Source organism: Anopheles coluzzii, chromosome 2, assembly GCF_943734685.1.
Source record: "Anopheles coluzzii chromosome 2, AcolN3, whole genome shotgun sequence".
Taxonomy (NCBI): Eukaryota; Metazoa; Arthropoda; class Insecta; order Diptera; family Culicidae; genus Anopheles; species Anopheles coluzzii.
The window spans coordinates 55,789,711-55,807,175 of record NC_064670.1 but is presented as its reverse complement, the minus strand read 5'-3'; the positions used below and the strand labels follow the sequence as shown (position 1 = coordinate 55,807,175).

Below are 17,465 nucleotides of genomic sequence, written 5' to 3'. Positions count from 1 at the left end.
TTTACAGATGGGGTCGTCATCCTCGAAGCGGAACTCCATCGCAGCATCGCGACGTCATCGACTATCGGACGGGCTACATTCGATCGCATCTTCGCTCTCCCTCTGGCCGGGTGAGATGACCGATCTGCAGCAGCAGCAGCAGCAACATCATTTGCAGCATCAGCAGAGCCTGCAGCACTTTCAGCACATCCTGCGCAATGATAGCAGTAGCGATTTCGTTGGTCTAAACCCGCACGCGAAACTGCGCCACTATTCGCTCACCGAAATGACCACCAACTTCATCCGTAAGCCGGGCTCGATCCGGCTTAGCCCAGGGTTGGGTACCGGGAGTGGTCCTAACTCTCTGTCGGCCACAGCCGACGCTCATCGCTATCCATCGATGAACGGGCGTAGCAGCTCTTACGGTTCGCTGGAGTAACAATGCTCCCTTTCCCCGTACGGAGCAACAGCTTAAGGACAATCTTTCAAACAAGCTGCGATACACAATACTTAGATGTTTCGTGCACAGGAACTGTGGCACGATTACGCGAGACGCGATAAAGTTAAAAGTAGAGCAGGTGGATTTTGCTTTACGTTTAATTTGTAGTTTCTGAATTTTTTTTTTCTGCTCGTGGACAAACAAACAAACAAACCACATCGTACCAAAGATCGAACCGAGTCACAATTACTTTAGTACTGTATTCACTCACAGCAATGCTACTAATAACGGCAGACAGTTAGGTGTAAAATATTTCGTTCGCCACAAGCATCCATAGCAAACAAGTTGGCAGTTTTCAACTGCCTGATAACGATTGTAGCTAAAATGTAGTTTAGCAATCACTACACTAATTCCCCTTTGATAACATAACTAGAGTCGTTTTATCAGTACCTATCACACACAGCCAGAATCTTAGTTATGTTTTAATTAGTGTACAGCGTTGATTCCCATTTTCAAAAGGAAAACTTTAATGAACTAGTAATAATGAGAATCATAACAATAGTGTAAGCAGCGCGTGGATAAGCGTTACTAGTTTACTAACACTAACGATAGCACTTCTCTACGGTAAGCTACGGTTACTGGCCATAGCAGACGACAACCTGATGGCTAGAACCTGGTTTTACAACATCTGTTTGTAGCTTAACGTTTCTAAAATTACCGTTCGGAATTGATGTATCCGGTGATAGAGGCAATTTGTTAATAGTTTAACTAGTTGAAGTAAAATACCGATTTTTGTTTATAATATTCGAGTCGATTTTATTCCACGAATGGTTTAGAATGAATGTTATCCAACGAAGCGTGTTGTGCTAGTTACATATTTCCGATAGAACACGTTAAGAGCAATGTTTGCACACTTTACACAACTCACAAAGATGAACAATGTGTGGCAATCGAACAATAGCTTAAGGTACACCAAATTCCATCAAACTGCATCATATTTCAATGATAATTCCAAATACATATTTACACATTCAATCGAGCGTAAACAACGAATCCATTTCTGTACAATGATGTTTCAAATCGGGTTGCACTCCTGCAAGGATAGTGTTAGTTGGAAAATTCTGAAACCCAAATGAAATATCAGAAACAATGATTGCAATTCTTCCACAAAAAAAAGTTGTTTGGTTTAATTTATATTTGTGTTAATTTGTGTAAAAATAATACTAAAAATTAGTACTTAAGTACTAGTTTTTGGCTGGAGTTAAGATAGTTGGTTGCTCATTGAATAGGTAAGTATTAAAGCAAAGATTCATACCATCCACACATTGTCGGATTAAGGGTATCGCAGTAAGACGAGTAGAGGCCCCCACCCGACGTGGCCCCAAGCGACCGCCTTGTCCGCCCACCGTTAGATCCGCCACAGGTGGGTTTTAGGTGGCCATCATATCCGAATGAAAGTACCGCTCAAAAGAGCACATCAATTGTTAACGATTGTTTCCTATGTTGAATGGATTTGTATATAGCTTAATACGAACTCGCGATATTCTAAGCTTTCTCTATGAAACAGATGTCCGTGTATCATAATTTTGTTAGACCACAGTACCAGTACCACACACAGAGAAGATTTGACCCACAGCTGAAGCATGGTAAAGAAATGAGCTGTTGGAAATTGTAAAAAATAACTTTAAACATTTAAAAACCCTTACCTTAGTTTTGTATCAGTTATCAACCGCCAAGACCTGCCTAGACTAGTGTGGGCTTGGTTTTCAGTGACTTATGGATTACTCATAGCAGGGTAGTCAAAAAGTCCTACGTATGAGGACACGGTCCATTCGAGGCTTGAATCCATGACGGCCATGTTGTTCAGTCGTACGAGTTGGCGACCGTACCACGCGACCGGCACATATTGGCAGGAATTTTTGAACATATGGTCGGAATGCGTATTCTCACCATTTGCTATCTATTATTTCCACCGTCTGTTCTACTGCTAGAATCTCCAAAGAAATAAGATAATTTTCTTTTTTACAGTTTACAGTTCTAGAATGAAGTTATGCGTAAACAATACTACAATACAATACCGTTAAATCAACAACTTAACAAAGTTTTTAGATCGTTAAAGTAATAATTAAGTAATCATTAATTTGTTAATTACTAAGTTTGCAGTTGCCTCCGTATTCAACGGGGTACATCAAGAGTGACTGAATGTGAATCATTACCATTCCTGAAATTAAGACCAAACAATATTGGCCCGGGAACTGTTCCTGAACCCAAATTGAACCTGGAACTGATACAAGACAGATCAATCCTGAAACTGATCTTGAACCCAAATTGTTCCTAAAAAACTGATTTTGAATACATACTATTCCTAGAACTGATTCTCTGATCCATACTGGGTCTAGTACCCACCATGTAGGACCTGGAGCATAAGCCAAATCCATGGAAAAGATTCTGTTCCGAAATCAGTCCTGTTCCTCAACCTATACCGTTGCTGGAACAGATTCTGAACCCATACCAGCGCTGGATCTGCTCCAAATCCTATACGACTTTAGTATTTGTCCTGAACTTATGTCACTCTTGAAACAGACCATGAACACCTATCGCTTATTGAACGGATTCCAACCCGATACAAGTCCTGAAACTGACTCCACGGCCATTCCGTTCCTGAAACAGATCCCAAACTCATCTGCAAATCATCGCAAATCTGTCCCGGTCCACGAACAGTACGTAATCCGATCGAATCGATGGTGCCGCTGCAACACTTGTCAATGCACCATTCCGAGGTTAATTTTTGGATAAAAGACCTTACTAATGTTTGCTAAAATAAATAAAAATTATAATTTACACATTAGTGACGGGCGGGTCGACCCGAACCTATCGGGTCGAAGCCATCCGTAAGCGACCCGAAGTCGTTCGAATCGACCCGAAAGGTACAAGTAGGTTCAGTAGGTGCAATGACTCCGGTAGGTGCAAGAAAGCATAAGCGACTCCGACCTGTTGGTGCAGCGAGTTCGGGTCGAGTCGTATCAAGATAGGTTCAATCCGACCCGACGGACTGGCTCGCACCCGACTCCGGGTCGGGTCGTGAAATGAATCGTATGACCCACCACTAATACCCATCACAGTAGCTTTGTTTCTTATCGAATCTTTAATTCCTATTTAACTTTGTTTTGTTTATCTTATTTTATTTATTACAATATAAAAAAGCTTCAACTCATCGCTATAACCCAATGGCGTTGAATATTTTCGAAATTATTTTATTTTAATTGTGTACGAAAGAATTAAAGAGTAAATCGCGCAAAATAGCGCCAAACAACGACTCATGCTCAATTTCCTCGAACACCAATAATATGCGTTTTGCGGAAACATACTGTAATCATTTTGAAGCATTCGTTAACCCTTAACGTTTGCTTTTGCTCTGACAATCTGTCAAGTGTGGATGAGATGACGTCATGAATTTATTATGAAACTGTCAGCTGCTCTAATTGTTGTTTGTTTGTTCAGCGATCCTCGATCAGAAAAAAATTCTTCAGCTTAACTTTCACTCGTATTAAACATAGTTATTCGACTGTATTCAAACGTCATACCAGTTGCAACTGACCTTCACCTTTGTACTTTGCTGAAATCGCCATCCTATAACGCACTTGGCATACATTATGGCAGCAGAACAAACCCGCGACACTGGCACCAGTTGGTGGAAAGAATTTTCTAATTTTATGCGTAAAGATACGAAAGGCGTTGAGGTAAGTGCCTGCATCGATTGTATTGTCTGAGCAGTAAAAATTATCTTGTTTGAATGTTTCGGTCCGGCTTTACAGATAGTCAGCTACACAGTATCTGGAATTTTACTGGTTGTGGCCTACAGAAAAATACGCCCAGTAAGTTGTGATCATTGTTTAATACACTCAACACAGGGTATTGATGAACATTTGTTTTGCAGGTCACTATTTTCGGGAAACCATCGGACATACCGCGTCATTTTGTCCGTGATCAAGTAAAACAGTATGGTAGGGTAACTAAAATAGAACCGTCACAACTGTACGGTCCTCTGCTAGTTGTGCAACATCATCCACCGGCGAAGGTATTTTTTTGGTCGAGCAAAACCATACCTATCAAGATAGATGGTATCGCTATCAACGCCAATGGGTATTCCTGGTTGCAGTCCGTTGTGACCGGCAAAGAAATATGCTTCATCCCGATGAAGGAACCATCCAGCGCAGCTCAGATTGAATGCCGTGTCTGTATAAACGATTCGAAAAAGCAAATAGATGTTGGTGAAGCATTGCTTAGCCTAGGGTTCGCCAAGCTCTCCGTCCCGGTGCCAAAATCGGTCCGAAATCGAAAAGATGTGCACGCTGTCGCACTATATCAATATTATCGAACGTTGGCCAAGGCTGAACAGTACGCCAAGGATCGTCGCAATGGTTTGTGGCAAAGTTCGTTGGGTCCCCGGGTTTGGCCACTATCCTTGTGGCCTGTATTGTGGGATCGTGTGACCAACCCCAACCGCGTGCCGGCGCTTGTTCGATGATGCACTGTTCCAATCTATGGTTCACTACAGTGAGTGAGAAATAATAGAAAACTTGCAGTATGTGTAATGCATATTTTCTGTTGGTGCCTTAAGCTTGTATATCTATGACAGAAAAAGCAATCAATAAAATGTTACAAATCGTACTTAAACTTACGCTTCAATACAGTCCTACCGGCGTTTGATGTTGACAAGATCAGGAATCCAAATTGAAGTTTACGAACAGAAACCATAAACCGAACCATCGAGAGATTGACATTTGTTTGTTTGTATGCGGCGAAGGGATGAAGGAAACAGTGCGAAACATCTTGAACTACATCGAAGCTCTCGCTGTGCTCACTTTCTGATCCAACAATCATTTCGTCGATAACTTTTTTCATAAGCTGTAACTCCCGCCAGCATAAGATACCAAAATCATTCAATCACACGTATTATCGATGTAATACTGTGTCTCATGTAATAGACATTATTCAAGGGCAACACTATGCACAATGTGTGCTATTTGAGCTAACATCCAAACAATGAAAAAGGTAACCTCATTTCACTGGGTTAGCACCGAAGAACATGTTGAGAGGAAACGTTAGAAAACACGCAAGTTAGTGGAAAAACGCAAATTCGAACCAGGAGACGGCTTATATAATGTGATGCGAGATTGTAATGTTAATCCTTTTGCAGTGTTAATGTATGTGTTTTCATTTCCCGCCTAAACGATTCAGGGACGCTAGGAGCTTCCTCGCTAGCAAAACAAACCACTGGCAAGACGTGTGTGCTCTTCACCAGAATTGGTTTTTACACAGGGCCCTCGATGCGTGTGTGAGTGTAGTGGTGAACACCGTCCCCGTTTGATGGTGTGTGCAAAAGCAATGAGTTAAGATTCGACATCCAACTCTGGTGGAGAATATGTCGATGGTGTTCTAGCAGATATCGTACAAAAAACCCGTGGTGTGCTTGCTTATCTGGGATAGATGGTGCAGAATCTACTGCAAATACGCAGATAGAAGTGAAATTTATTGTGACTCTGTCGGCTGATCACTATGGAGCAGAGTATCGCACAAAGCAGTTTGGTGCCGGTGCAGAACATGGAAGATGGTTCCCAGAAGTCATCGGAGCAATCATTCCAGGACCACCGCACTCTAATACCCAATTCTACCGACGTTAGTGGTTGCTGCAGGTTGTGCTGCAATGAAGATTCCCATCTCCGAGAACTTTTTGCAGGCGGGTACAAAGAGGAGCTGCTCGTACGTAAAATCTTCGAGTGTACCACAGTGGAGGTATGTGCATTTCATTTCCAAAGATATTCTACCTACATACATACGTGAAGTTGTCAGCAAACACCTCAGCCAGGTACCTTTCTAGAACATGAAATGGTATCGTTCGGTCTATCGGCAGATTCCATTATTTCCATTTTCTTAAATCCGACCATTATTCTGTGCATGACTTTGATTACTCAGATCACTTTGGCCAGTGACCCGGATGCTCTGATATGCTATTCCTGTGTCGCAAAAATTGAGGAGTTCCATCACTACAGAGAACAGTGCCGCACCAACGATGTACTGCATAGAAACTGGAAACGGCGATTGGGAGGGCAAATCGCTACGGCTTCATCTTCATCATCGATGATACTTCCCGCAAAGTACATCAAAAAGGAAAAAGATGTAGAGTCCTTTGAAATCAATGCTGGCGACTTCTTCCCAGTGGATGTTCCGCAACAATCCGATGAGATGTTTGGTATGCATGGACCAATTGCCAGTATTGCCGATTCGTCTAGTGCGGTGAACGCATCATCTGCTCCTAACGAGGTAGGTCTTATTTAGATGTAGAAATCGGTACCAATTTTGCAATGAAGCATTGCTATCTAATTTGCTGGAATACGTGCGCATGTTCCACCACGATCCGATATGTTGGTGTATTTCCGGATATTCAATAGCAGTCATAATTAAGGTGACGTCCTCACTGAAGCTACCAGATCTTCGCATGAGGCGTATATTTATTGTATGTTCCCCTCCTTTCGTTGTTACTAAATTTCTGACTAATTTTGGTCGTGTAATCTTCACAAGACAATTTAGATGTAGTAGACATTTTCTCAATAGTGGCGTAATGGATGTGGCTATAACATCCACATGGCGGAAATTAAGTTACGAAAGCAAATTTTTCTCCAGCGATGTGTGCGTTTCATATTTTCATTCCCAATGCTTGAGTTCCGACATCTTGCGCTCACGGACACACGTCAAATCTATTTCTAAACCGCTGTGGTGTGATAGAGACAGAACGATGGAGACGATTTCTGAACTCCAATCTACCGGATCTGAACAATCGAAAATGCTTATTGATGGGATCACACACAGTATAGTAGCATTTTGCTGCAGGTGTTGTATGGAACTTTAACGTGGAAAACAATACATTATATAAAATAACACCTAAAAGTTACATCTATCGCTCAATATTGTATTGAAACCACCTCAACCTTAACCTATACAAGTAATTTGTTTGTCGTATCTTAATCACTGTATTTACTTGAATGTGTAGAGTTTTTAGGACCAAAAATTGTTTGGCCAGAAAAAATGGTTTATTACTTGTAGATATGGTAATCCTCCGTTGCTTTGCATTATTGTACCTATTATTTTTAGCACGATGTATGCAATACTCCAGAAGAAGAAGAAGAGGAAGAGGAGGAAGAAGAAAATCTTTTGGAGTTGATGCCAGAACGTCCACAAGATGAATTCCGTTTTTTGTACACCAATGACAACGAGGAGGTCGCCAAAGTAAGCTAAATCAGCTTGATTTTCTACAATAACTCTCTTACCTTTGTAATATTGTATTATTGATTATTTGAAACAGCAAAATGATTTCGATTGTGATGTGCCGATCAAAGAAGAAATGCCCGATATTGATGACACAGCCGAAGACATCTGGAACAATTTTGAGGACGATGTTAGCATGGACCATACTTCGGCATTAATACCGCTAATGGAAAGTTCTTCATATTCAGTGAGTGTCGCACCCGAAACAGATTCACAGCGGCCTTTCCGCGAGGTATACAACGGTGAGGCGCTAGTTTGTCTGGTTCAAGACGGGTTTTTGTACATACAAAAAGGGAAAGGGCAATGGCATTGCCGAGTGGAAGATTGTGCAGCTGCAATCATCAGGCGAGCAGAGAGCGAAGACCTGGAAACAAACAACATTCTTCATACGCATAACAAGGAAGTGGAAAATAGTGCGACCGATTTGCAAATATGGCAGCTGCTGAAAAACGCATCACCAAACGGAATGTCGGATGAGCTGTTCCATTATGTAAAGAACGCAAAAAAAGGAAACTCAATCGTATACAAGGGCTATCGATACGGCATGAAACATAGCAGGCTAGATGGCACAATATTTTGGAAATGCAACGCTTTGAACGGCACTTGCCCGGCTGGACTGTATCAGAGTACAAACAATGAGTTCGAAACTGTTGAAACTCATTTACACAAGCAGCAGGAATCCAGCTGCGAGACAACACAACATAATTCAAACGTTACAGACGATGACGTTGATGAATTGGCTGAAAATACACCACTGAAGACTAAGATTAAATTACGGATCGGTCAGCAACCAAATGCAATGGAGAGTCGATCCCTTTCTCCTTCCACGGGCGGCGAGAAGAACGATGATTTGCAAACCAACCAAAAAGATGACAAGAGAGTTGTTCGGAAAGGCTATGGTCACAAAATTGTGAATAACGCAAATGGTCGACCTCGCCTTCATTTCGATGGGAATCTATACGTGCGCGAATCGGCTCGAGCGGACGGAGTGGTGGTATGGCGTTGTCGTCGAAATTACGATATGTGCGGTGTTGTTGCATTCCTACATCCAGATGGACTAGTGGAGGTGAGGGGAAACCATGATCATTCTTCCATCAAAAGTACGATGAGTATTACCGAAAACATGACCAGAACCAAAAACTATGAACTGTCGCCCACGTGGAAAGGTGGCGAGGCTCTCGTGCTAAATGGATATCGGTTTCTGAAAGCCTATTCAAGAGTAAATGGGATGAGCTTGTGGCGTTGCGTTGGTTCGCTGGGCGTCGTTTGCCGCGTGAAGGTAACTACCGATGCGGATGGGGTGGCCTATATCTCCAAAAATGAACAACATTTGCATGATAAACCCAAACGGCCCCATAAATCCCCGAGCAAGGTTGTTGAAAATACCCAAATCAAGGAGAAACAGGCAGATAGTGCCAATAAAAATGAGAAAAAAATGGTCCGTTTAGGGCATCAAATTACCAACAAGGCATGCTCACCAGTACGGAAAACGGTGAACGTAACACGAAAATCCAATGAGTGCGCTACTACTTCTGCCGCTGGAAAATCACTAAAAGTTATGTCTAAATCACAAACGGCGCGCAACTATCGAATTATAAAGAACAAGAAAGGTAACAAGGCTCTAGTGTACGGCGGATACCGGTATTGCAAAATTCGAACTCGTCAAGATGGAAGCATCTGTTGGGTGTGTCGGATGAACAAAAAAACGTGTCGCGCTGGAGTATACCAATATCCCGATGGTCGATTTGAATGGATTAATGAAAGGCGTCATAATCACAGCCCCACCGATGCAACAGAACCATCAGCATCACCTTCACCACCGCCTAAAAAGATGTTGACAAAGGTGGTTAAAAAACGCCCGTTTCATATAGACGACGAAACGTTTGTAAGCAGCGAGTGGTATCTAGTAAGGAACAAAAAAAATGGTGCATCGCTCATTCACGCTGGTTACCGTTATAACAAAAAAGCAGACCGATCGGACAATACATCAATGTGGCGCTGCTCCCAAGCCAGCAATGGTTGCCGTGCTGGGATTGTGATGTACACCAACGAGACGATAGCAAAGCTCGAAGATATTGATCATATCCATCCGCCTCCTGCTAAGACCAGTGGCGACGAGGACATTATTTTCAATGATCTTGATATAAGCAAAGAGTCTGCTAGTACGAGCAAACATTGTAGCAACCCCGGGGCTAGGATAGCTAACTTGAATAGATGTATTGAGGAAAAGGATGATCCTGAAGCAAATATGCGCTCGTTGCTAAACAGTACGCTGGATATATCCGACGAGCCAAAGAATGAAGTGTCTGGAAAAATTGTGATCCCAGCTGCGGAAGCCCATTATCGATATGTGAAAAACCGACGCCATACGCAAGGCTTGGTTTTTCGAGGTTTTCGATATTCGCGCTCAACTATGCGCGAACGTAGCGATGGTACCGTGAAGTGGATTTGCCAGATGAACAGAAAAACCTGTCGCGTCAGCTTAAAAATTATGAAGGATGGAAGTTTGGAAATGGACGATCAGAAGCACAACCATTTGCAGCTGCCGGAGGATATGGACGATAACTTTACTGACGAAGATGATGACAACGACGACAATGCTTCAGCATGGGACGAAACTCCGGACGATCATAAGAATGAGACGCATAACAAACAAATCAAGCCTAAGGTTAAAGAAGAACAGGATTACTATTTTGCTTTGAATCGCGCGAATGGGGAGAGTTTGATATTCCAGCAAAACCGTTTCAGCAAAGATTACTCGCGCCCGGACGGATCGACCGTTTGGCGCTGTATGGTGCGTCAAGCATGTATAGGTAGAGCATTGCTACGTCCAGACAATACGTGCTCTATGTATCGCAATACATATCACAATCATCCTCCACTGGATGTGCTTCCACCGCCATTGCGATATCCACCCAAGGAAACTAGTTCACAGGCATCACCCGAACAAACCTTGCTAGCAGACCTGGCAGCCGAAATACAAGACGCGTCCTCAAGTGTGATTGTGAAAGGAGATATGGTTATTTATAAGCAAAACCGTATGAAAAAGATAAAATCATTTCCTGATGGAACCGCCATGTATGCTTGTGCGGAACTAGACAGCTGCAAATCGTTAGTAAAACTACAACTGGACTCAACTGAAGGTACAACATCCTCCCCGGTAATACTATTCGAGTGGCCCCATAACCATCCAAGCTTCTTAACAGCCGCTAGCAACAGTAGCAAGAGTGCCGCGCAAGACTTTCCACAGAAGATTCCTACCAAAATGTCAAAACAATCCACCAAAGGTGTTACAAAAAGTAGTAAAGAGTTTCAATTGTATAAAAGTGATCGGGGCCATATTACGCTAGTGTACAAAGGATATCGTTTTTCACTGCGCAGTCATAACAACATAACCGACGACACCGCGTGGAAATGTCGCGCAAACAGAACCTGCAATGCTTTCGTAGCCTTTACCAAAGATGGCAAAGTTGTTCGGCAGGGAAACGGTAAGGCGAAGGCTGTATCACACAATCATCCCATTAACGGTGAATATATTGAGCGGGCAGTGCCGTTTGAATTGGCAGATCTCGACCCACCTGCAGAGAACTTGGGTGTGTTTGCTGCTCAATGGTTGAATGGAACGTACAGCGGAACACTTAGTGGCAAACCAATTAACTCCTCCTCCTCCTCACCTAAAACCACTGAACGCATTGATCGACACAAAGTGATACACCATAAAAACTTCTCTTACAAACTGCAGACAATTAAGAACGGTCGAGAATGCTGGCGCTGTACAATGTTCCAAACAAGAGCTTGTCGGGCTGCTCTGTTTTGTCACAAAAATGGCAAAATTGTAGAATGTACGAATGGGCGTCCGCATAACCACGAAGCAACCAAGTCGCGATCGGATGCACAGGAAGATGTTACCCCACACAAGACAAATAGTGGTCCCAGAGCGAAATCCACAGCCACAGAGACAGCAGTCGCTGTGTATCGTGGTTCCGAACAGTACTCCGATCAAAACAACAAACATCAGCCCAATGAAGAGAGTGCTGAAAGTCCAACACCTGCATACCAAGTAGTGCAAAGGGATGGAGTTAATATTCTGCACTATGAAAGACATCGGTACGTTGCTTTGAGTAAACGGGATGCTGCCGATAAACCAAGTCGGTGGCGTTGTTGTTTGTGGAACAGCCGTCATCAGTGCCCGGTAGAGCTGAAAATCCTGCCAACAGACGAAATACACTTCGAAACGGACCCAACGCACAACCATCGACCACCTCCGGCTGAGCCTCTAGAAATGGAGCGTGCTCCTTCCGTGCCCAATGTGAAAGGTTCCAGAAAGTACCAGCTAATGGGACGATCTGAGAGGACCGTTTTTTACAAAGGATATAAATATTTCTGGAAAGAACGAAAGGACGATATGACGCACTACAACTGTATATGCAACGTTTCCCATGGATGTCCGATGAGTGTGAAAATAGATCCAAATGGATTGCTGTTTGAATGTTCCAACGCTTCCCACAACCACGAGGCGACAGCAGAAGACAGTCGATTGAGCACATCGTCGCAATTGTACACCCCAGAGGCCATAAAGCACGAATCATCAAAGACTATGAGGCATTGGTCCGCTGCGTCAAAGCAGGCCAGAATGGAACAATGTTCAAAAGTTGGCTCCAGCGACTATACCTTTGTGCGATCCTCCCAGGGAGTATCTATGCTGTTTGCAGGTCATAAATATTGGTTTCACAGCAAGCTGTCATGTGGACTGCATATATACCGGTGTCGTTACCAGAAGCTGAAAGATTGTACCGGTTCTGTGTATCTAGATACCGAAACCAATCTACTGCACCATCGTTTCGATGCCATGCATAATCATGAACCAGAAATGGAAGATGCAGCGAGTAAAGCTAAGGTCAACGATGTGGTAGGCGGCATACCTGATAATTCAGCCCAAAAACCGAGTTCGAAAAAGTCCAGCTATGGATCCAACGAAAAGCATGGTGAACCTTTCGCGCAGAATCAGCTGTACCCCGTGGTGCCTAAAAAAGAAAGGATAAAGAAAGAAGTAACCATAACGGACGAATATTCGTTCCTAAAAGACTCGTACAGCAAGAATCTGCTTTTATACCAAGACTACGTGTTCGAATTTCTTGCTTCGCACTATCGCAACAATGGCAGCAAATTTTACAGCTGCCTATATTCGGAGTGCTCAGCATCTGTAAAGCTTCTTTCATCCGGCAGCTTAAAGGTATTCTCTCCGGTTCACCACGCTCATGAACGACCCGATTTGACTGATTACCGTACGGTTGGTCGTGGTTCGGCCGACTATCGTTTGCTACCGACAGCTCCCGGCTCAAACCCTGTGATACTATTTGAAGGCCATCGGTATTGTGCTTCTGCGAGCCAGGCACTACCAGACAATACGACAATATTTTACTGCTCTAGAAAAAAGTCTAGCGCCGCAAAGATCAATCTCAATGGACGGTGTCTCGCCTCGCTGGAACTGTTACCTAACGGACGAGTCATTACAGATGGTATTCACCAGCACCCTGTGTGTAGTCAGCCCACTTCTAATGATTCCGACACCCCAAATTCATCAGAATCGACCGAAGCAAATTTGATGGTTATGGAAGGACGATCCTATCGATACTACGATAAACGACAGGACGGAACAGTCGTAAGGATATGTGCAGATGATCCTAGGTGTATGGCCAAACTCTATCGCGCTCCCGGTGGTAAATGGGAGCACGGTAAGACGAAACATGTATTGAGACATGTAATACCAAAAGTGGTGAATCCAAAGGTGGTTCCAGTTTTACCAGCTGCATCAACTAGTGCTGCACCAACAACCACTTCCAATCATTTGCCCAATGCCAACCCCAGCAGCAGCGGTAACTTGCGAACCAAGTGGTTCGAAGGGAATCGGTACAACTTTTATCTGACCCGTCGCGACGGCGTACAGTATTGGCGTTGCAGCAAACGCATGGAGGAAAATTGCGATGCCGGTATCTTGTGCTACCCTTCAGGTACAATAATGCCAGCTAACACCATACCTCATACGCACTCGAAAATAGAGCCGAATTCAAGCAAATCATCGCATAATGTGGTACAACGACCAACAGTGTTACTACCGGATGAAGGACAGAGGGTTCGGGAAAATACGGAACCTACATCTTTGGTTTTTATCAAATCGGAATCGAGTGATGGAAGTGGGAAATCGCAGTACGAAATATTGAAAAAGGACGAGCGGAAAAAAATGTTCATGATGTACAAAGGAGTTCAATACATGCTGCGAAACCAGCGCTCGGACGGCATATGGATTTACAGGTGTCGCAACAGGTATTGTACTTACACCTTGCTCATGACCAAGAGTGGAAAAATAATTCCCAAAACTACCTGTTGGCATAGTTGTGAGAATAGTCGTCAGCCACAAAACAATAATGAGACCGCATCGAAATCTACTTCCTTCGCGAGTGTAAGCGATTTGAGTTCCGATAAACCTGAAATAGAAGATCCCGATGATGTGATTAATGAAAATGAAAGTACCGAAGAACGATCAACTACGAAGCGCATTCGATTGAACAGCGGCAACTTCGTGGAGCTAGAGCTAGAACAAACTGCGAAGCAAAACAGCGAGGACGAAGATGTCGATGAAGAGCGGTTACGATGTAATAGTAGAAGTGCATCGGAATCTTCTGGAGCAGCCATAGAACCAGCCATGGTCAGTGTACCTAATCTGCCAGAGGTAGAACCAGACGAGGCAATAATCGAAGAAAGTAGTAGCAGTAGTAGCAAAAGGCACAGTCCCCTAACAGAGAACATCCCGACAATCGAGTGGGAAGAGGAGCATCTGGAACAGAATGATGAGTATGATGAAGCCGCGGTTAATACTAACGACGATGTAGAAGATTTTGAACTGGATTACGGATCTGATGTACCTTCAAAAGAATTACCTTCCTCCAACAATCCGTGTACGAATTTTACGCGAATTGTTGTTGCAAATAATAATACCGAGGATAATGACTCAAACACAGGTAATATGGAATCTGGTGACTGCACGGAATTTGGGCTGTTAAAAAAATGTAACAAAATTGTTTTTGTGTTTACAGGATTTAAAGGAGCTGATCCGATTACAACCACGCCTAGCGATGCTGTTTAGGTGATAATAAACTGTTTCTTTCTTTCTACTCTCTCCGGAAAACGGAAATTTTGATTTTGAAGTTCTAGACGTAAAATGTATCATCGTGATCATCCCCCGCTGCATTGAGCAAGCAAATTACTATTTATAATGTGCTATCTTTGCAAAATCTCTCAATTTTCAATGTTTGAAGAATTTTTGGTTTCTCTCAGAATCAGGAAATTTTTTATGTTAATATTATTCTTCTCTTCTCTTATTGGTTAGTTAACGTTTACTGTTTTTACATATGAATTATGGATTTATGAATACGTGCTTAAGGATCGGCGTTTATTTCGGATGAATAAAACCTATTAACGAAATACATGTATATTTGAAGCATGTAACCAATCAGCGGGAAATAAAATTTGATGACAAACTTAGACATTGTGCCCAGGAAAATAAAGCCAACGACAAATGCAATATATGCATCAGCTACATACCTCGAAACTTATGTGGAAGTAAAATTTGAATAAAAAAAGTTCTGTGCGTCGGCCGGGAATCGAACCCGGATCAACTGCTTGGAAGGCAACTATGCTGACCATTACACCACCGACGCACGTTGAGAGAAGGGAGTTTACATCGCTATTTTAAAGTTCCACTTACTCTAGAACATATGTTGATACTTTTATTTACAATTTAAAAATGTTGCAATCAACATAAAACCATTATTCACACAGTAAATGCCTATTTGTAAGTAAGGTTAAGTCGATTTTTTACATAAATAAATGGTCGTTCCGTTCTGAATCTGTTCGGTTCATTGGTTAAACAAAACGTCAAACTGACAGAAGCAACAACATACCAAAGCAGCTGAAGGAAAAACAAAGCAATATCTCAGCAGTATTGGCGATTACACATGATGCAGTTATTTTGCTAGTTTCTTCAAAGACTTTACGAATATACATATATATAAATTGTGAATGTGTATAGTGTAATCGATTAGATATAGCTTTGCTCGATCTAGAACGATGCAAAACTATGAACACACGATCGAGGAATTGACGCAACTGGCGCAGGATAAGATCGACCTCGGGGAAAAGCTGCTCAAAAGTCTTTCTCAACGCAACACCATCGAAGGAGTGAAGAAAATTCAGAAGAAAATCAGTCAAGAGCTTAAATTTCTCAACCGAGTGAAAGCGAACCGAACAGTCACTATCAATCACATTCTTTGCAGCAACCTGACCCATTTCGGCTGTCTTGTGGATTGCCTGCTAGAGAGTGCGGAGGTAAAACATGTCGACTATCCCCTTCCGGTCGAGGATCGTGCATGTCCACTGCGGGTGGACATCGTTTGCGACGGTGGCGCTACATGGATCAAGGTGATTGCCCGCAATCCCAAATCGCTCAGCGATGCAGTTTACGGTCGTACAAGCTACGGCTCGAAGTCAATACTAGAGCAGGCGGAAGAGTATGTTCAGGCGGCCTGCCACTTTCCTTACATGTTCCGGCCGCCGACGGTTGTGTTTCGCTTTCTCAGCAAGCTTGAAAGCGAGCTGGTCGAAGAACTACAGCGAATCGGAGTGCGCGTGGTGATCCTTGCGGAAGAAGTATGCGGTAACACTCGCAAAGAGGGAGGAATACCAACGGCTTGCTCGTCCGCATCCTCGATCTCGGAATGCAATCCAAAGGACGAAATAAACCTGTTAAATGTAGACGTTACCACGCTAATAGCATACTGCAGCGCAATGACCAATGGATCAGCTAGCTGGGAGTTCAAGCAACCACTGCTATCGGAACAGGCTCGCTGGGAACGGGATAAACCAGTGAAACCGGTGCTCGAGCGATTGTTTGACGGCAAGCGGCTGATCTGCTGTCAAACGGCGTACGATTCGTTCAACGACATCCTATCGATATTGGGCGGTGAGCAGGAAAAGGCACGTGCCAAGGAGCTGTTTAATCGCGTACATGTCCTGCCTGATGTGGCACTGGAGCAAGCGCCGAAGGAGCTGCAAGCATTGAAGCTGGGCGGCAAGATACGTCCGCGTAGTTTGCAAGTATTTGCCTTTGGACTGTATCATCGTGCCGTGACGGTTACGTCAAACGAAGGATTTACGCGCGCAGCAAAAATGCAGGGTCTCGAGGTCCCCGTCTTTTTGCATGATGCTAGGGCCCTTACGGAGGATAAGGAAAAAACTGCTAAACCACTGCCGCCAGAGTGACTTTAAAATTTGTACAATCGCTCCGCGTCACGACACGCTTAGTTATTCAAAATTAAAAGTCAAACAGTCAATAATAAAAATGGAAGTCTTATTTTACAAATGTGGATAACTTTTCTCTTGAATTTGTGTTTGACAATTTTTAGACAATTAAAAGTACAGCTTCTACTTACATCAAATTTCTCACGGTTCGTTTTTATTTCCAGAATTCTTCGTCTTCTTCACATCTCACACCATCCAGTTTCCTGTTATTCTATACATACCACCAGAAAACGGTAATGTTTCAATGCCTCCTTCGTTCGTTTGCTTCTGTTTGCTTACCGTGCAAAGTACTTTCACATCAGTCGATTGCTTCAGTGCACACACACACATACATACACACACATCGACTAGATGCGTATGTATT

The 17,465-nt window shown here is 43.2% G+C and overlaps 4 protein-coding genes and 1 non-coding gene across 9 annotated transcripts in view; 4 read left to right on the top strand and 1 right to left on the bottom strand.

The window, feature by feature from the left end:
* LOC120951720 (putative thiamine transporter SLC35F3) overlaps nt 1-1,659 on the top strand; it is a 29,146-nt gene extending 27,487 nt beyond the window's left edge. For 2 of the 5 annotated variants that reach the window (XM_040370580.2, XM_040370591.2), the window contains one exon: nt 8-1,659. In XM_040370580.2, the coding sequence (XP_040226514.1) occupies nt 8-418 (411 nt within the window). In that variant the 3' untranslated portion in view covers nt 419-1,659. The remainder of the gene's footprint in view (nt 1-7) is intronic. The other 3 variants (XM_040370595.2, XM_040370592.2, XR_005751214.2) reach the window with 2 other exon arrangements.
* A 2,213-nt stretch (nt 1,660-3,872) lies between these two features.
* Nucleotides 3,873-5,111, top strand: LOC120951101 (uncharacterized). The gene is made up of 3 exons (XM_040369631.2): nt 3,873-4,158; nt 4,234-4,293; nt 4,356-5,111. Exons 1-3 carry the CDS (start codon nt 4,072-4,074, stop codon nt 4,944-4,946), a joined length of 738 nt encoding a protein of 245 aa, XP_040225565.2. The 5' UTR covers nt 3,873-4,071; the 3' UTR covers nt 4,947-5,111.
* A 133-nt stretch (nt 5,112-5,244) lies between these two features.
* On the top strand, nt 5,245-15,234 carry LOC120951102 (uncharacterized). The gene is made up of 6 exons (XM_049605134.1): nt 5,245-5,473; nt 5,660-6,214; nt 6,395-6,742; nt 7,571-7,705; nt 7,782-14,763; nt 14,839-15,234. The coding sequence occupies exons 2-6, from the start codon at nt 5,978-5,980 to the stop codon at nt 14,886-14,888; spliced, it is 7,752 nt and encodes a 2,583-aa protein (XP_049461091.1). The 5' UTR covers nt 5,245-5,473; nt 5,660-5,977; the 3' UTR covers nt 14,889-15,234.
* Nucleotides 15,235-15,390: 156 nt separating this feature from the next.
* Nucleotides 15,391-15,462, bottom strand: Trnag-ucc (transfer RNA glycine (anticodon UCC)). Its single transcript has one exon. It is a non-coding gene; the product is annotated as a tRNA-Gly (tRNA).
* Nucleotides 15,463-15,699: 237 nt separating this feature from the next.
* Nucleotides 15,700-17,340, top strand: LOC120951098 (UPF0415 protein C7orf25 homolog). The gene has a single exon (XM_040369628.2). It carries the CDS (start codon nt 15,872-15,874, stop codon nt 17,060-17,062), a length of 1,191 nt encoding a protein of 396 aa, XP_040225562.1. The 5' UTR covers nt 15,700-15,871; the 3' UTR covers nt 17,063-17,340.
* Nucleotides 17,341-17,465: the final 125 nt, after the last annotated feature.

What these genes read in the sequence shown, in the direction of transcription:
- LOC120951098 (XM_040369628.2), top strand. Translation starts at nt 15,872, where the DNA reads ATGCAAAACTATGAACACACGATCGAGGAATTGACGCAACTGGCGCAG.
- LOC120951102 (XM_049605134.1), top strand. Translation starts at nt 5,978, where the DNA reads ATGGAGCAGAGTATCGCACAAAGCAGTTTGGTGCCGGTGCAGAACATG. An exon ending in CATCATCTGCTCCTAACGAG is followed by an intron (nt 6,743 to 7,570) that starts GTAGGTCTTATT and finishes TATTATTTTTAG; the next exon opens with CACGATGTATGCAATACTCC. An exon ending in GGATAATGACTCAAACACAG is followed by an intron (nt 14,764 to 14,838) that starts GTAATATGGAAT and finishes TTGTGTTTACAG; the next exon opens with GATTTAAAGGAGCTGATCCG.
- LOC120951101 (XM_040369631.2), top strand. Translation starts at nt 4,072, where the DNA reads ATGGCAGCAGAACAAACCCGCGACACTGGCACCAGTTGGTGGAAAGAA. An exon ending in AAGATACGAAAGGCGTTGAG is followed by an intron (nt 4,159 to 4,233) that starts GTAAGTGCCTGC and finishes CCGGCTTTACAG; the next exon opens with ATAGTCAGCTACACAGTATC. An exon ending in CCTACAGAAAAATACGCCCA is followed by an intron (nt 4,294 to 4,355) that starts GTAAGTTGTGAT and finishes TTTGTTTTGCAG; the next exon opens with GTCACTATTTTCGGGAAACC.